This window comes from Bombina bombina, chromosome 5 (assembly GCF_027579735.1).
Source record: "Bombina bombina isolate aBomBom1 chromosome 5, aBomBom1.pri, whole genome shotgun sequence".
NCBI classification, from domain to species: domain Eukaryota; kingdom Metazoa; phylum Chordata; class Amphibia; order Anura; family Bombinatoridae; genus Bombina; species Bombina bombina.
In genome coordinates, this window is record NC_069503.1 from 638,923,353 (window position 1) to 638,942,971 (window position 19,619).

At 39.9% G+C, this 19,619-nt stretch overlaps 1 protein-coding gene across 1 annotated transcript in view; it reads right to left on the bottom strand.

Moving 5' to 3' along the window:
• Window positions 1–19,619, bottom strand: part of RETREG1 (reticulophagy regulator 1) — a 487,595-nt gene that overhangs the window by 285,367 nt on the left and 182,609 nt on the right. Inside the window, exon 3 of the mRNA XM_053714605.1 lies at window positions 14,197–14,227. Within this exon, the coding sequence (XP_053570580.1) occupies window positions 14,197–14,227 (31 nt within the window). The remainder of the gene's footprint in view (window positions 1–14,196; window positions 14,228–19,619) is intronic.

The window sequence follows — 19,619 nt, forward strand, 5'->3', positions numbered from 1 at the left end:
AACACAATTCAAAAATTTTTTGTTTTTTTTTAACACAATGTATATATATAGAAATATATATATAATTTTTTTTTATTATTTTGTTATTCTGTCATATCAGAGTTTGTTAGCAGTTGTTGTTAGAGTGGAATCATTGACAAGAGACCACACCATAGGAAACTGCAAATTGATTTAACTATCAGTAGCAGTCTGAGTCTGAGAGAGCAGGCAAGACTGCTAGCAATAGCTGGTTAATTAAGGGTTAGCTGCCTAGCAGCTGATACTAATGTTGTGGGTAGATGTGAAATATTATCTGAACACAGGGGCTGCCTTGAGATTAATGGAAAAATAAACAAACAATCTCTGTTTTAGATTAGTAGTTCATCAATAGCAGTTAGAGACAAAGTTAGTTTGTTAATTGCAGTCCATTTAAGCAACAGGTTATAACAAGTTGATGATTAGTGTGTGTGCTGTTAGCAAAAAGAACTAGTAAGATTTGTTGAATTACATATTATAGCAAGCACAGACTTTGTGAGAGTTAATGAGCAGCACACATAAGCATCGATTGTAAGGGAAACAACTTATCTTATGGAAGGAATGCAGTCCTGTATAGGAGATCATTAGAGCAGTGATTGCCAGCAGTAATTCAGTAGTTAAGGTTAAAGGCTTTTCCAGACAGCAGGAGAGGAACAATGCAGCTTCAGTGTGGAGTGTCCTGCTGTTATAGAGAAACTGAAAGTGAATCCAAAAGCAGTGAAAAAAGGCTGCAGCTCCTGTAGGTTAGCAGCTGATACAGACTGAGGAGTAACAGCAGTCTGTAGCTTCAGTAAGTTGCACAGGAAGGAAACTCTCTGCAATTGAAGATACCTAAGCAGAGTGTTAGAGGAAGTGCTGGCTTAAATAGGCTGAAGGAGGAGGGCCATACTTAAAGGGGCAGTAAGTTAAAGCATTACACTTACCTTATTTTTCATTCGGATAAGGTGGTGTTACGTTCTAATCATGGGTCTTTCCCTAAGGCTGTTCCGAACAGGAATATTAATCAGGAGATTGTCGTTCCTTCCTTGTGTCCTAATCGTTCTTCTCAGAAGGAACGTCTGTTAAACCATTTAGATGTGGTTCGTGCTTTAAAGTTCTACTTCCAAGCGACTAAGGATTTTTGACAATCGTCTTCTTTGTTTGTTATTTTTTCAGAGAGACGTAGGGGTTAGAAAGCTATGGCTACCTCTCTGTCTTTTTGGCTAAAGAGTATCTTCCATTTTGCATATGTGACTGCTGGTCAGCAGCCTCCTGAACGGATTACAGCTCATTCCACTAGGGCTGTTACTTCCTCATGGACATTCAAACAATGATGCTTCTGTTGAACAGATTTGCAAGGCTGCGACTTGGTCGTCTCTTCACACTTTTTCCAAATTTTACAAATTTGATATCTTTGCCTCAACTGAGGCTGTTTTTGGGAGGAAAGTTCTTCAAGCAGTGGTGCCTTCCGTTTAGGTTCCCTGTCTTGTCCCTCCCGTTTCATCCGTGTACTATAGCTTTGGTATTGTATCCCACAAGTAAGGATGAAATCTGTGGACTCATCGTATCTTGAAAAAGAAAAGGAAATTTATGCTTACCTGATAAATTTATTTCTTTTTCGATACGATGAGTCCACGGCCCGCCCTGTTCTATGAGACAGGTTATTTATTTATTTTTTGTTAAACTTCAGACACCTCTGCACCTTGGCTTTTCCTTTCTCTTCCTAACTTCGGTCGAATGACTGGGTTGGGAGGGAAGGGAGGAGCTATTTATACAGCTCTGCTGTGGTGCTCTTTGCCTCCTCCTGCTGACCAGGAGGCGATATCCCACAAGGATGAAATCCGTGGACTCATCGTATCGAAAAAGAAATACATTTATCAGGTAAGCATAAATTTCCTTTTTTTAGTATTCATCACAACCTTGAAGTTTAAATAAAGGCGTATAATTTTTTTTACTTTTTTAGTTCTACAAATTAAAGTTCTGCTGTAAACTAAGCAATTAGCATAGAATGCCCATGTTTATGTAATATTAGTTTTTATTTTTACAGGCCGGTGCCAAATTCAAGATCATAGAACAGATACAGATGGACATCATATTATATTTTTATTGTTCTGTCAACATTATTGTGCATCTGCATTATACTTGTACCCTAGGCCTATACTATAAGTTATTCTCTGGTTTATTACAATGTCATATTTAAAATGTTTTAATACCTGGAAAATTTGAAGCCTAATAAAAGTTTAAATTACTTTTGTAAGAGTCAGTGCTGTTGTTTTTATGGAGTCATTTCTAAAGGATTTTTTGGTGAATATTTTTACCTTAATACAGTATTGAGGTTAACAGATCATATTTACCAGACAGGCAAAGGCTAATTTTATTAAAATCAGTAAAAGTATGAAATCAATAAAAAATTAATATGATTTTCCTAGTTTAACTTCTGGTAACAATTGCAGTTAGTTATATACAATAATTATTTTTTATAACTGCACAGATATGTAGATATCTGTAAAACAAATATTCATAAAGAAAATAATCAATTAAAATCACAGCCAAAAACAATGAAATGGAGGTTAAAACATGAAACATAATAACCATGGGCAGAACTGAAGACTGATTTATAAGTGGAACGCCTTAAAGGGGTGTGCTGTAAAAAGGGGCCCTACTGTACCTGAGATAATGATATTAGTGTTATAATACATCAAGTTTTCAACTTAAAGGGATACTAAACCCATTGTTTTGCTTTTATGATTCAGATAGAGCATGCAATTTTAAGCAATTTTCTAATGTACTCCTATTATCCATTTTCTTCATTCTCTTGCTATCTTTTTTTGAAAAAGCAGAAATGTAAGAATAGGAACCGGCCCATTTTTGTTTTAGCACCTGGGTAGTGCTTGCTGATTGGTAGCTACATTTAGCCACCAATCAGCAAGTGCTACCCTTGTGCTGAACCAAAAATGGGCCAACTCTTGAACTTACTTTCCTGCTTTTTCAAATAAAAATAGGAAGAAAACGGAAAAAAATTATAATAGAAGTAAATTAGAAAATTGCTTAAAATTGCATGCTTTTTCTGAATCATAAAAGAAAAAATGTGGGTTTAGTGTCCCTTTAATATATTACCTGTCATAATATTAGTATATATAAATATATATTACCTCAGATAATGCATGGATACAACTTTAAGATCAATTAAATTCATACAAACAACTTACATAGATAAACTTTTGCAGGAAAAAACATTTTATTATTAATTTGTAAATATGATTGACGTAAATAATAGTACATTTGTAGTGCTCGTGGCAGACACTGCTCTTAATTGTGATATATGTGCCAGAGATATGCTAAATATTTGCAGTATTCTTGCTGTTGACTTGCTAGAGATTTGTAACGGACTTGCAGAGCTTTTGCAGTAGACTTGAAGGGCTCTTGCTGTTAAATTGTCAGAAATTTGCTGCAGACTTGCAAAGCTCTTGCTGTTGGCTTGTCAGAAATTTGCAGCAGACTTGCAGAGCTCTTGCTATTGACTTGTCAGAAATTTGCAGCAGACTTGCAGAGCTCTTGCTATTGACTTGTCAGAAATTTGCAATTAACTTGCAGAGCTCTTGCAGTTGACTTGCCAGACATTGATAACAAACTTGCAGAGCTCTTGCAGTTGACGTGCCAGAAAATGGCAACAAACTTGCAGAGCTCTTGCAGTTGACTTGCCAGAAATTCTCTTGCTAGAGACTTGCCAGGTAAACTTGCTGCAAGTTGAAAAATTGTCAACTAGAACTTTTGCTGCAATTATTCTGCAAGTAAACACACTTGCCAGTGAAAACTTGCAGCAAGTTTGACTGACTTACAGCAAAAGTTTGCTACAAGTCTGTGGCAAGTTCTCCTTGCTATCTGGGATTAGGGGTTAATAATAATATGCAGGGGTCAGCGATAGCGGGGGCGGCAGATTAGGGGTTAATAAGTGTAAGGTTAGGGGTGTTTAGACTCGGGGTACATGTTAGGGTGTTAGGTGCAGACTTAGAAAGTGTTTCCTCATAGGAAACAATGGGGCTGCGTTAGGAGCTGAACGCTGCTTTTTTGCAGGTGTTAGGTTTTTTTTCAGCTCAAACTGCCCCATTGTTTCCTATGGGCGAATCGTGCATGAGCACATTTTTCAAGCTGGCCGCTACCGTAAGCAACGCTGGTATTGAGAGTTGAAGTGGCGGTAAATTATGCTCTACGCTCCCTTTTTGGAGCCTAACGCAGCCCTTCAGAGAACTCTAAATACCAGCCTTATTTAAAAGATGCGGGGGGAAAAAAACATGCGTAGCTAACGCACCCCTTTGGCCGCAAAACTCTAAATCTAGGTGTATATTCTTTTGTTTTTCAGACATCTGATGTACATATTAGGTTCCATATATGACTAGTAGATACTGATATATGAATGCCTATATAATATGTGCCCTAAATATCATATCATATAGCTTATACACTAAGTATTAATGATATCCACAGATATGCAATATTTATAGTAAATGGAATAAGATCAGATACAAAAATATCTATCTAATTAATTACTACAGAATTATAATTGAATACATATAATATACTAAATATGAGGTGAAGCGAATATATAACTGTATTTATATTAAAATGGAATAATATCAAATGTAAATATAGCATATATAATTTATTACATCAGACTGCTACTCACAAGGTATGTATGTGATATAAGATAACTGGAAAAGGTGACAATATTATATAAGAAAATGAACTAAAATATTAATTAAATTCATGCTGAAAGTATTAAAATCATTTTAAGTGCAATAATAGAAATATGCCTTTAAACTACATCTCTTGAGACATTGTCAGTAGGAAGTATGTATTATATGTATATTATATCAATTTAATATTATGCACAGGTCGATATCTAAATATCTGTATAGGAAGTATATATATATATTTATAGGTATAAGTGGAATATACTCGTGTATGGTATTGATACACACATCTTCAGTAGTATTAGATAGTCCCATATATGTGGACCAGATGAATGTATTAATATCAGGAAATATTGATGATATTAAATATACATTTCAAAATATACAGTATAAGAATATTTTTGTCAGTTGTCTGTTGCTCTCCAGTGTTTGATGCAAGAATTGCAACCAAAAGGTATTTGACTGTTAAAAGACATACATTCCCCAAGGGCATATGAGGGACCAGCTCTGGAAGGGCCAATGAGAGACAAACTTTGATTAAGGGTGTAACCAAATTCTTGTTGGGCTGATTAGAAGAGAAGTAGTGGCTTATCATGGATAAAAACTGCTACACACTAAGGAACATGACTAAGAGAAAAATACACAGATTTGGGGCTAGTATTTTCTCTGACCATTTATTGTAACCCTCTCTTGTGGATAAGAAAGATATTTTGTGATCTGTACCCTTGCAAATAGTGGAATATACCTTCAAGTATGACCAAAAGAATTTATCTGGAAAAGCTGAAACTCTCAAATATCGGTTGTGTGGTAATGTATTAATGGTTATTTTATATTTTTAATAGATTTTAGCAAAGAAATTATTTATAGCATAGTATAGCCGCAGTTTTTGAGTTTAACCCTTTGAGTGCTAATTATGGCTCTGAGCCGTCACAGAGTTTCTCACTCTGGTGCTAAAACGGCTCAGAGCCATCATGAGCACTCTCCCAACTTGAGGGAGATCTGGGGGCTCCCACCCGCTCCTACCCGTGATGTCACAAGCAATAACATGATGATGTCACTGTGCAACTTTATTTATACTTAAGGTTAAGTATAAGAGCAGGGTGCATGCTGCTTAGAAGCCTGTATCTCAGGCATTTAAGCAGCTACAGACCCCCAAGACCCACTGTTGGAAAGGTAATCACGTAACCTTTCCAACAGTGTAAGTATTGGGGGAAAAATTAAAAAATCCTTAAAAAAAATCTTAGCACCCAGGTGGGAAAGTGCTTAGCACTCAAGGGGTTAAAAGTATTTTATTCTTATAATTAATATTAATTAGACCAGGTATTAAGAAAGGACATATATATTTTAATGTCATAAGTTATTTGCAGTTATTGTGACATATTTTAGAATTTGTTTTATTGTGGCTAAATAAGAAGTGTTTTATGCTAGATTAATTGGTATATGTTGAATTGGTAGTATTGTGTAACAATCTCTGGGTTTAAGTGAAGTATATTAGATTATATTGAGTTGAAAATAGTTTAATTATATTTCCCTGGAAATTCCATAGATTTATTAGGATTTGGTTTGTTGTTAATTAACGGCTAGATTACGAGTTATGCGTTAGGGTAAAAAAGCAGCGTTAAGAGGTCCTAACGCTGCTTTTTTACGCCCGCTGGTATTACGAGTCTTGAAGGTTTAGGGTCACCGCACACTTCTTTGGCCTTACCGCAAAACGACTTACGTAAACTTCTTAAAGTCTTTGTTCTATGGGACTTCCATAGCGCCGGTATAACGAGTCTGTCCTGGGAGGCCAAAAAGTGAGCGGTACACCCTCTACTGTCAAGACTCCTACCGCATTTAAAAGTCAGTAGTTAAGAGTTTTATGGTACAACGCCGTAGCATAAAACTCATAACTAAAGTGCTAAAAAGTACACTAACACCCATAAACTACCTATTAACCCCTAAACCGAGGCCCTCCTGCATCGCAAATACTAAAATAAAATTTTTAACCCCTAATCTGCCGCTCTGGACACCGCCGCCACCTACATTATATTTATGAACCCCTAATCTGCTGCCCCCAACATCGTTGCCACCTACATTATATTTATTAACTCCTAATCTACCGCCCCCAATGTCGCCGCCACCTACCTACACTTATTAACCCCTAATCTGCCGCCCCCAACGTCGCCGCCACTATAATAAACATATTAACCCCTAAACCACCGCACTCCCGCCTCGCGAACATTAGTTAAATATTATTAACCCCTAATCTGCCGTCCCTAACATCGCCGCCACCTACCCACATTTATTAACCCCCTAATCTGCCACCCCCAACGTCGCCGACACTATATTAAAGTTATTAAACCCTAAACCTAAGTCTTACCATAAACCTAACACCCACTAACTTAAATATAATTTAAATAAATCTAAATCAAATTCCTATCATTAACAAAATTATTCCTATTTAGAACTAAATACCTATAAAATAAACCCTAAGCTAGCTACAATATAACTAATAGTTACATTGTAGCTATCTTAGGATTTATTTTTATTTTACAGGCAAGTTTGTATTTATTTTAACTAGGTAGAATAGGTATTAAATAGTTATTAACTATTTAATAACTACCTAGCTAAAATAAATACAAAATTACCTGTAAAATAACACTACACTATAATTAAATAAATTAAATACAATGACCTAAATTAAATTAAATTAGCTAAAGTACAAAAAACAACAACACTAAATTACAGAAAATAATAAACAAATTACAGAAATTTAAACTAATTACACCTAATCTAATAGCCCTATTAAAATAAAAAAGCCCCCCCCCCAAAATAAAAAAAACCCTAGCCTAAACTAAACTACCAATGGCCCTTAAAAGGGCCTTTTGCGGGCATTGCCCCAAAGTAATCAGCTCTTTTACCTGTAAAAAAAAATACAAACAACCCCCCCAACAGTAAAACCTACAACCCACACAACCAACCCTCCAAAATACTAGCTACAAAAACCTAAGCTCCCCATTGCCCTGAAAAGGGCATTTGGATGGGCATTGCCCATAAAAGGGCAGTTAGCTCTTTTGCGGCTCAAAGTCCCTAACCTAAAAATAAAACCCACCCAATACACCCTTCAAAAAACCTAACACTAACCCCCTGAAGATCGACTTACCGGGAGACGTCTTCATACAAGTCTGGCGAAGTGGTCTTTCAGACGGGCAGAAGTCTTCATCCAAGCCGGGCAGAAGTGGTCCTCCAGACGGGCAGAAGTCTTTATCCAGACGGCATCTTCTATCTTCATCCATCCGGCGCGGAGCGGGTCCATCTTCAAGACATCCGACGCGGAGCTTCCTCTTCATCCGACGACTAAAACAGAATAAAGGTACCTTTAAGTGACGTCATCCAAGATGGCGTCCATTAGATTTCGATTGGCTGATAGAATTCTATCAGCCAATCGGAATTATGGTAGAAAAAATCCTATTGGCTGATCCAATCAGCCAATAGGATTGAGCTTGCATTCTATTGGCTGTTCCAATCAGCCAATAGAATGCGAGCTCAATCCTACTGGCTGATTGGATTGCATTAGCCAATAGGATTTTTTCTACCTTAATTCCGATTCCTTAATTGGTAATATTTTAACAGATATAATAATAGTATCAACAAGGTGTATGGACAGCTACAGTTTATTTGTGGCTAGGGGTCCAGCAGTTATAAGATTAATGATGGTGGTCTTTTGGCACAGGGTTAATAATATGTCAGCTGTCTACCGGCCATATGTTTTATTGTGGTGGTGGTGTGACGTAGTTATAGGGTGTGTGGAACTCAGAATACAGGAACAGATACACAGAAGAATGAAAGCATTTTTGAAAGCTTTACCGATTGATAAACAAAGAACAGTTGGTAGCTCAGATTAAAGATCACAGAAACAGCAACACTAAAGTTCAATGTAAGGTTCAGAGTAGTTTGCAGTAACTAAGTCGAATAGACACTGATGCTTAGATTGAACAGTAGACACAGCTGGTTTGAAGAATGCTGTAACTGGTATTATAGACACAGGTTTCTCAGCAGACACAGGATACCCAGCAGGACTGTCACGGGATACCAGATAGGTACAGCTTCAGGCACAAGGTGAGCATATACAGGTATCAGGTTAGTCTGCTTGGTTTTCAGGAACCAGGTGCAAGGTAAGTATTCTTGGTTCTGGAACAAGGTGAGCATACACAGATATCAGGTAAGTATGCGTGGTGCCTGGATCAAGGTGAGCATACACAGGTATTATTATTATCGGTTATTTGTAGAGCACCAACAGATTCCGCAGCGCTAAGACACAAGGTTAGTATGTTTAGTCTCAGGAGCAAGATGAACATATGCAGCTACAAGGTAAGTATGATTGGTCTCAGGAGAAAGTTTAGCATATATCAGGTAAGAATGCTTGGTCTCTAGAGCACCATGAGCATACGCAGGTACAAGGTCGGTATTGTTGGTTTCAGGAGCAAGGTAAACATACACAGGTATTAAGTAAATATGCTTCGTCTCTAGAGCAAGGTGAGCATATGCAAGGTAAGTATGATTGGTTTCAGGAGCAAGGCGCACATATGCAGTTACAAGGTAAGTATGCTTGGTCTCAGGAGCAAGGAACAAGGTAGTCAAGGCAGCTCTTATTCCGTGGGTCCCCCCACATCTTCCGGATCCTTACTCTGTGACCTTGTTAAAGTGGAGTGAGCCATTATACCTTGGGACACCAGGATCAAGCGAAGGGGACAGGTATCTCATCTTAGACCAGTAGAGTTGGCTGTATGCTGACCACGGTCTGACCGGTGGAGTTGGCATTTGCTAACTGTGGTCTGCCTGACTTTTCCCTGTTGGTCTCCTTTAGTGCTCATGTGGACACTTTCTGTCTGGTCTATCTATACGGAGCTTACGTTTTGGGTACTTACCTGCTTGCTTAGAGTGCTATATGCTACTAACATCCAGCTTATGCTTATTTATGCAGAACTTTAACTGCTATGGTGCACCATATGAAACTTTCTAAGCCAGCTTGTTATGCTCTTTTGTGAGGGGCCCATGTGTTCTGTTTGTTTGTCTGTCTCTATGTTTTTGTATACATGCATGTTTGTTTTTATATATTTATGATCACATAAAGTATCTTTTTGCAATTATTTAAACTGTCCCTGGGAATATTTTCAGACAGTCTGAGTGCTATACCCCTGGTCTTTTGGATGTTCCTCATTGCGATCCATCCACTTTCCTACATATACTCTACATAGTCAAAACAATAACTCAGCCCAGAGGAATGGGCTGAGTAAGCTTTTATAGAAGCTTCCACACCTGAGTCCTCCAGGTGGGAGTTTGTATAATTAGGATTCAGCCCCTTTTAATCTAGGCCGCCAGTCTAGAGAGCTGCAGCCGCAGCTGAAGACAGACTGGAGTCTTGGCGTCTCTCTACTCAGCGTTCCTGAGACCGGACCACAGGGACCCGGTATGGATTCTCAAAGGTGTATTACAAAGCAGGTTTCCTTAGTTATTAGTCAACTAACACATTGTTTTCTAATTCATAGGGGCTGAATTATCAAACTCCAAATGAAGCTTGATGCCCCTGTTTCTGCGCCAGCCTTCAGGCTCTCAGGAACCAGCAGCTGCTCCATAATTGGTCCGTCTGCTCTGAGGCTGCGGACATCAATCCGCCCGATCCTATTCGATCGGGCTGATTGACACCCCCTGCTAGTGGCTGATTGGTTGCAAATCTGCAGGGGGCGGCATTGCACAAGCAGTTCATAAGAACTGCTTGTGCAATGATAAATGCGACAATGTATGCTGTCAGCATTCATCGATGTCTGTCGGACATGATCCGCTGAGCGGATCATGCCGGACAGACCGATGATAAATCGGCCCCCATAGAGTTTTCATTAATAAAGATGTAAGATGTATGTTTTTTACTCTATTTCTTCTTTATTCAACTACTTGATTACATTTAATATTTTACAGTCCAGTAGCCTGTAACAGAAGTAATTCCTCCTTCCAATCAGGCTAGATACCCTGACTTTTATAATATGAAAAAGCACAAGCTGGTTTTCAATCATCACACATAAATGTAAAACTATTAGGATGATAAAAGTGTCAGCAGAACAAGAACTTCATAACGACAAGAGATTCAGACTAACAGTATAACAGTGATATCAGAGTGATGAGAGCGTGAATATGGGAACTACAGTGGTATGAGATTACAGGAATGTGAGAGTCATGCATGTAAGGGTTATAGGAGCTTCAGACTGATAACAGACTGAAATAGTGTTAAAATGATAAAAGCATCAGTGATAACAATGTCAAAGTGATAAGAATGTCAGAGTGATAAGGGTAGGGGAGCGCTAAGTGCTTAGAATGACATGAGAGAATGCTGAAGCACACAGACAGTACAAATAGGATTCTGTGAGAGATGGGGCTTTATAATACTGTGAGTAGGAAATTGTACTAATAACACGCATGTACATCTGTGTGAGACAATAAAACAGCTGTCTTGCAATTCATAATAACGACAGCAACCAGAAAAGTATTTATTTTATCTTAAAATGTATTATTGTGTTTAAATACTAGAAATTATATCATTCCTGTAATAAAGCAATATATTTTCTGTCAGGCATAAAAGAACACTGTATTTAAAGGGACTTTGTAGAGAAAAAATTGCTTGTGACTTCCACTGCTGATTGGCTCATTGGCCGTGTCCATTCAGGACTACCAGTTCTCTGCAGCTCCTGAATGATACTTTAACTATGTGGTTAACCACACAGGGCCAAATTACTAGTGGAGCACAAAAATACAGGTGGTATGGAGCATTAAAGGGACATGAAATTCCAAATTTTTCTTCCATAATTCAGAAAAAGCATACAATTTTGAACAACTTGCCAATTTACTTCTATTGAAAAATATTCATCATTTTCTTGGTATCCTTTGTTGAAGGAGCAGCAATGCACTCACTATAGGAAGCTAGATGAACACACCAGGTGAGCCAATGACAATAGATATATATTTATGAAAACATACATGAAATGAGTTTGAATAGGAAATATAGTCATTGACAAGGTTAAAAAGAATGAATTTTAAGTGAAATAATAATTGTGTCCTTCAAACTTTGCTTTCGTTAAAGGATCCTCCATGTGCAGCACTTATAGCCTTGCAGACCTTTTGCATTCTAATTGTTAAATTGTTGAGATAACATGAATATATTTCACCCCATGCTTCCTGAAGCACCTCCCACAGGTTGGAATGGCTTGATGAGCACTTCTTACTTACCATAGGGTCAAGCTGCTCCCACAACAGCTCAATAGCTGACTGCTTCTTCCCTAAATAGTTCTTGCATAGTTTGAAGTTGTGCTTTGTGTCATTGTCCTGTTATAGGAGGAAACTGACTCCAATCAAGTTCTGTCCACAGTGTATGGCATAACCTTGCAAAATGGAGTGATAGCCTTCTTTCTTTAAGGTCCCTTTTACTATGGTATAAATCTCACTTGTTACGACCTCCAAAGCACACCAGACAATCACATTGCCTCCACTGTGCTTGACAGATGGCTTCAAGCACTCCTCCAGCATCTTTTCATTTGGTCTGCATCTCATAAATTTTCACCTTTGTGATCCGAACACCTCAGACATTGGTCTGTCCATAACACTTTTTTTTCTAATCTTCCTCTGTTTTCTTTTGCCCATCTTAATCTTTTCTTTTTATTGCCATTCTGACCCGGAGTCCCCTCTTCCCTGTTGACGTTGAGACTGGTGTTTTGCGGGTACTTTTTAAAGAAGCTGCCAGTTGAGGACCTGTGAGGCATATGTTTCTCAAATTAAACACACTATTGTATTTGTCCTCTTGTTAAGTTGTGCACCAGGGCCTCCCACTCCTCTTTCTATTCTGTGAAGTGAGTAGTATACAGCGTTGCACAAGATCTTCAAATTCTTGGCAATTTCTTGCATGAAATAGCCTTCATTTCTCAGAACAAGAATAGACTGATGAGTTTCAGAAGAAAATTCTTTATTTCTGGCCATCTTGAGCCTTTAATCAAACCCACTATTGCTGATGCTCCTGATACTCAACTAGTCTAATGAATGCCACTTTATTTGCTTCTTTAATCAGCACAACAGTTTTCAGCTGTGCTAACATAGTTGCAAAATGGTTTTCTAATGAACAATTAGCCTTTTTTAAATGATAAACTTGGATTAGCAAACACAAAGACAGAAGTTTGCTGATAATGGACCTTTGTACACCTTTGTAGATATTCTATTAAAAAAATGCTGTTTCCAGCTACAGTAGTCATTTACAACATTAACATTCTCTACACTGTATTTATGATAAATATGATGTTATTTTAATGGACAAAAAAATTGCTTTTCTTTCGAAAAAACAAATAAAATTCTAAGTGACCCCAAACTTTTGAACACTAGCGCTGCACGCAAAGAACCTCAATAAATCCCTTATTGCTCGCACAACTATTAGCAGGCCACTCGTAATCTAGCCCTAAACTGGTTCTGGGGAGAACACTGATATACAATATACATTAATTTGTAGTAACTGTTACCGTGCAAGAGACCAGCATTAGGTTCAGTGCAGGCACATGCATGTTCTGATACATGTGGATTTGTAGTTGGTGAGCCATTAATGTTTTGTGAGTGGAGGGTGGGGCTGAGTGCGTCATGGGCAGGGTTAGGTGGGGTGAGGGTAGTCACTGGAGACCAGGACATTTGAACTAAGTGGGGACAGAATCTGACTACGTCTTGTTATGTTGCTATATGGTTATAAAATGTCATGAAATTAGAAACAAATGGAACATATGCAAAGTATACAATAGTACTTTTTACTTAAAATTAATTCCCCCAGAATGGATGAGTAACGTGAGCTTCACTATAAAGGAGCAAGGTCAAGGTGTGTAGGCATGCCTCTGACGAAGTTGGGAGAAGCCCCACAAAACGTTTTAGGCTGGGCCCACATTGGATGTCATTTGCACCTCTCGAGACTGAACGTTCCAGCCAGCTTTTAGGACACTCGTTCGGGCTATAGAGAGGGTTGCTGTTTCTCATCTTTTCCTCAGTGACTTATGCAGATTTTTCCTCTGGGATCCTGATTGCAGAGTAACGCTGAACCAGAAACAGGAGACATACATGCACATATCTGGACAAGCAGGTCAAATAAGCGGTCACTGACTGTATACTGTGCATAGGTGGCACTGTTTTACTGCTGTGCCTTATTCATACCTCATAATTGTTTGAGGTTGCAAAGTGTGAGTGCGCTTTTTATTTTGTTTTATCATTAGAGGAATTTTTTTGTACTACGCTTAGGTCTGTTATTTTTTCTTTCCTGTTTCTTTTTTCTTACTGTCAAGGTGTTTATTGCTCCTTAATTACTGGTCTTTCATATGTATTAGATAATTGTTTTCGATTAAAATGACCCTTTTTGGTAAAAGTTGAGGAAATTAATTACATTACATTTAAGTAAAAAGCAAGTTAAAATCCTCTGAGGAGTGGTTTAAATGTAGAAGAATTTAACTTGTTTGCTTACCTTGCACTGACATATCGCCATAACTGTGCACCTAAAAGAGAAATGAAAACAGCAACATTTAAAGTCATGAACTTTAGTTCAGATCGCTAAGAAATGTTAAACAGTGACAAACATTTCCTACAAACTTTTAGGACAAAATTAAGGAAGAGAAATAAATATTGTATGTATGCAGTCTAATACAAAAACAGAATTTATGTTTACCTGATAAATTTCTTTCTCCAACGGTGTGTCCGGTCCACGGCGTCATCCTTACTTGTGGGATATTCTCTTCCCCAACAGGAAATGGCAAAGAGCCCAGCAAAGCTGGTCACATGATCCCTCCTAGGCTCCGCCTACCCCAGTCATTCGACCGACGTTAAGGAGGAATATTTGCATAGGAGAAACCATATGGTACCGTGGTGACTGTAGTTAAAGAAAATAAATTATCAGACCTGATTAAAAAACCAGGGCGGGCCGTGGACCGGACACACCGTTGGAGAAAGAAATTTATCAGGTAAACATAAATTCTGTTTTCTCCAACATAGGTGTGTCCGGTCCACGGCGTCATCCTTACTTGTGGGAACCAATACCAAAGCTTTAGGACACGGATGAAGGGAGGGAGCAAATCAGGTCACCTAAATGGAAGGCACCACGGCTTGCAAAACCTTTCTCCCAAAAATAGCCTCAGAAGAAGCAAAAGTATCAAACTTGTAAAATTTGGTAAAAGTGTGCAGTGAAGACCAAGTCGCTGCCCTACATATCTGATCAACAGAAGCCTCGTTCTTGAAGGCCCATGTGGAAGCCACAGCCCTAGTGGAATGAGCTGTGATTCTTTCGGGAGGCTGCCGTCCGGCAGTCTCGTAAGCCAATCTGATGATGCTTTTAATCCAAAAAGAGAGAGAGGTAGAAGTTGCTTTTTGACCTCTCCTTTTACCTGAATAAACAACAAACAAGGAAGATGTTTGTCTAAAATCCTTTGTAGCATCTAAATAGAATTTTAGAGCGCGAACAACATCCAAATTGTGCAACAAACGTTCCTTCTTTGAAACTGGTTTTGGACACAGAGAAGGTACGATAATCTCCTGGTTAATGTTTTTGTTAGAAACAACTTTTGGAAGAAAACCAGGTTTAGTACGTAAAACCACCTTATCTGCATGGAACACCAGATAAGGAGGAGAACACTGCAGAGCAGATAATTCTGAGACTCTTCTAGCAGAAGAAATCGCAACTAAAAACAAAACTTTCCAAGATAATAACTTAATATCAACGGAATGTAAGGGTTCAAACGGAACCCCCTGAAGAACTGAAAGAACTAAATTGAGACTCCAAGGAGGAGTCAAAGGTTTGTAAACAGGCTTGATTCTAACCAGAGCCTGAACAAAGGCTTGAACATCTGGCACAGCTGCCAGCTTTTTGTGAAGTAATACCGACAAGGCAGAAATCTGTCCCTTCAGGGAACTAGCAGATAATCCTTTTTCCAATCCTTCTTGAAGGAAGGATAGAATCCTAGGAATCTTAACCTTGTCCCAAGGGAATCCTTTAGATTCACACCAACAGATATATTTTTTCCAAATTTTGTGGTAAATCTTTCTAGTTACAGGCTTTCTGGCCTGAACAAGAGTATCGATAACAGAATCTGAGAATCCTCGCTTCGATAAAATCAAGCGTTCAATCTCCAAGCAGTCAGCTGGAGTGAAACCAGATTCGGATGTTCGAACGGACCCTGAACAAGAAGGTCTCGTCTCAAAGGTAGCTTCCAAGGTGGAGCCGATGACATATTCACCAGATCTGCATACCAAGTCCTGCGTGGCCACGCAGGAGCTATCAAGATCACCGACGCCCTCTCCTGATTGATCCTGGCTACCAGCCTGGGGATGAGAGGAAATGGCGGGAACACATAAGCTAGTTTGAAGGTCCAAGGTGCTACTAGTGCATCCACTAGAGCCGCCTTGGGATCCCTGGATCTGGCCCCGTAGCAAGGAACTTTGAAGTTCTGACGAGAGGCCATCAGATCCATGTCTGGAATGCCCCACAGGTGAGTGACTTGGGCAAAGATTTCCGGATGGAGTTCCCACTCCCCCGGATGCAATGTCTGACGACTCAGAAAATCCGCTTCCCAATTTTCCACTCCTGGGATGTGGATAGCAGACAGGTGGCAGGAGTGAGACTCCGCCCATAGAATGATTTTGGTCACTTCTTCCATCGCTAGGGAACTCCTTGTTCCCCCCTGATGGTTGATGTACGCAACAGTTGTCATGTTGTCTGATTGAAACCGTATGAACTTGGTCCTCGCTAGCCGAGGCCAGGCCTTGAGAGCATTGAATATCGCTCTCAGTTCCAGAATATTTATCGGTAGAAGAGATTCTTCCCGAGACCAAAGACCCTGAGCTTTCAGGGATCCCCAGACCGCGCCCCAGCCCATCAGACTGGCGTCGGTCGTGACAATGACCCACTCTGGTCTGCGGAACGTCATCCCTTGAGACAGATTGTCCAGGGACAGCCACCAACGGAGTGAGTCTCTGGTCCTCTGATTTACTTGTATCTTCGGAGACAAGTCTGTATAGTCCCCATTCCACTGACTGAGCATGCACAGTTGTAATGGTCTTAGATGAATGCGCGCAAAAGGAACTATGTCCATCGCCGCTACCATCAACCCGATCACTTCCATGCACTGAGCTATGGAAGGAAGAGGAACGGAATGAAGTATCCGACAAGAGTCTAGAAGTTTTGTTTTTCTGGCCTCTGTTAGAAAGATCCTCATTTCTAAAGAGTCTATAATTGTTCCCAAGAAGGGAACCCTTGTTGACGGGGATAGAGAACTCTTTTCCACGTTCACTTTCCAGCCGTGAGATCTGAGAAAGGCCAGGACAATGTCCGTGTGAGCCTTTGCTTGAGGAAGGGACGACGCTTGAATCAGAATGTCGTCCAGGTAAGGTACTACTGCAATGCCCCTTGGTCTTAGCACCGCTAGAAGGGAGCCTAGTACCTTTGTGAAAATCCTTGGAGCAGTGGCTAATCCGAAAGGAAGCGCCACGAACTGGTAATGTTTGTCCAGGAATGCAAACCTTAGGAACCGATGATGTTCCTTGTGGATAGGAATATGTAGATACGCATCCTTTAAATCCACCGTGGTCATGAATTGACCCTCCTGGATGGAAGGAAGAATAGTTCGAATGGTTTCCATCTTGAAAGATGGAACCTTGAGAAACTTGTTTAAGAACTTGAGATCTAAGATTGGTCTGAACGTTCCCTCTTTTTTGGGAACTATGAACAGATTGGAGTAGAACCCCATCCCTTGTTCTCTTAGTGGAACAGGATGAATCACTCCCATTTTTAACAGGTCTTCTACACAATGTAAGAACGCCTGTCTTTTTATGTGGTCTGAAGACAACTGAGACCTGTGGAACCTCCCCCTTGGGGGAAGTCCCTTGAATTCCAGAAGATAACCCTGGGAGACTATTTCTAGCGCCCAAGGATCCAGAACATCTCTTGCCCAAGCCTGAGCGAAGAGAGAGAGTCTGCCCCCCACCAGATCCGGTCCCGGATCGGGGGCCAATATTTCATGCTGTCTTGGTAGCAGTGGCAGGCTTCTTGGCCTGCTTTCCCTTGTTCCAGCCTTGCATTGGTCTCCAAGCTGGCTTGGCTTGAGAAGTATTACCCTCTTGCTTAGAGGACGTAGCACTTTGGGCTGGTCCGTTTTTACGAAAGGGACGAAAATTGGGTCTATTTTTCGCCTTGAAAGGCCGATCCTGAGGAAGGGCGTGGCCCTTACCCCCAGTGATATCCGAGATAATCTCTTTCAAGTCAGGGCCAAACAGCGTTTTCCCCTTGAAAGGAATGTTTAGTAGCTTGTTCTTGGAAGACGCGTCAGCCGACCAAGATTTCAACCAAAGCGCTCTGCGCGCCACAATAGCAAACCCAGAATTCTTAGCCGCTAACCTAGCCAATTGCAAAGTGGCGTCTAGGGTGAAAGAATTAGCCAATTTGAGAGCATTGATTCTGTCCATAATCTCCTCATAAGGAGGAGAATCACTATCGAGCGCCTTTATCAGTTCATCAAACCAGAAACATGCGGCTGTAGTGACAGGGACAATGCATGAAATTGGTTGTAGAAGGTAACCCTGCTGAACAAACATCTTTTTAAGCAAACCTTCTAATTTTTTATCCATAGGATCTTTGAAAGCACAACTATCCTCTATGGGTATAGTGGTGCGTTTGTTTAAAGTAGAAACCGCTCCCTCGACCCTGGGGACTGTCTGCCATAAGTCCTTTCTGGGGTCGACCATAGGAAACAATTTTTTAAATATGGGGGGAGGGACGAAAGGAATACCGGGCCTTTCCCATTCTTTATTAACAATGTCCGCCACCCGCTTGGGTATAGGAAAAGCTTCTGGGAGCTCCGGCACCTCTAGGAACTTGTCCATTTTACATAGTTTCTCTGGGATGACCAACTTTTCACAATCATCCAGAGTGGATAATACCTCCTTAAGCAGAATGCGGAGATGTTCCAACTTAAATTTAAATGCAATTACATCAGGTTCAGCCTGTTGAGAAATGTTCCCTGAATCAGTAATTTCTCCCTCAGACAAAACCTCCCTGGCCCCCTCAGATTGGGTTAGGGGCCCTTCAGAGATATTAATATCAGCGTCGTCATGCTCTTCAGTAACTAAAACAGAGCAGCCACGCTTACGCTGACAAGGGTTCATTTTGGCTAAAATGTTTTTGACAGAATTATCCATTACAGCCGTTAATTGTTGCATAGTAAGCAGTATTGGCGCGCTAGATGTACTAGGGGCCTCCTGAGTGGGCAAGACTCGTGTAGACGAAGGAGGGAATGATGCAGTACCATGCTTACTCCCCTCACTTGAGGAATCATCTTGGGCATCATTGTCATTATCACATAAATCACATTTATTTAAATGAACAGGAATTCTGGCTTCCCCACATTCAGAACACAGTCTATCTGGTAGTTCAGACATGTTAAACAGGCATAAACTTGATAATAAAGTACAAAAAACGTTTTAAAATAAAACCGTTACTGTCACTTTTATTACTGCAATTGCGAAAAAACATGAAGGAATTGTACAAAATTCACCAAATTTTCACCACAGTGTCTTAAAGCCTTAAAAGTATTGCACACCAAATTTGGAAGCTTTAACCCTTAAAATAACGGAACCGGAGCCGTTTTAACACTTTAACCCCTTTACAGTCCCTGGTATCTGCTTTGCTGAGACCCAACCAAGCCCAAAGGGGAATACGATACCAAATGACGCCTTCAGAAAGTCTTTTCTAAGTATCAGAGCTCCTCTCACATGCGACTGCATGCCATGCCTCTCAAAAACAAGTGCGCCACACCGGCGCGAAAATGAGACTCTGCTTATGCTTTGGGAAAGCCCCAGAGAAATAAGGTGTCTAATACAGTGCCTGCCGATATTATAATATCA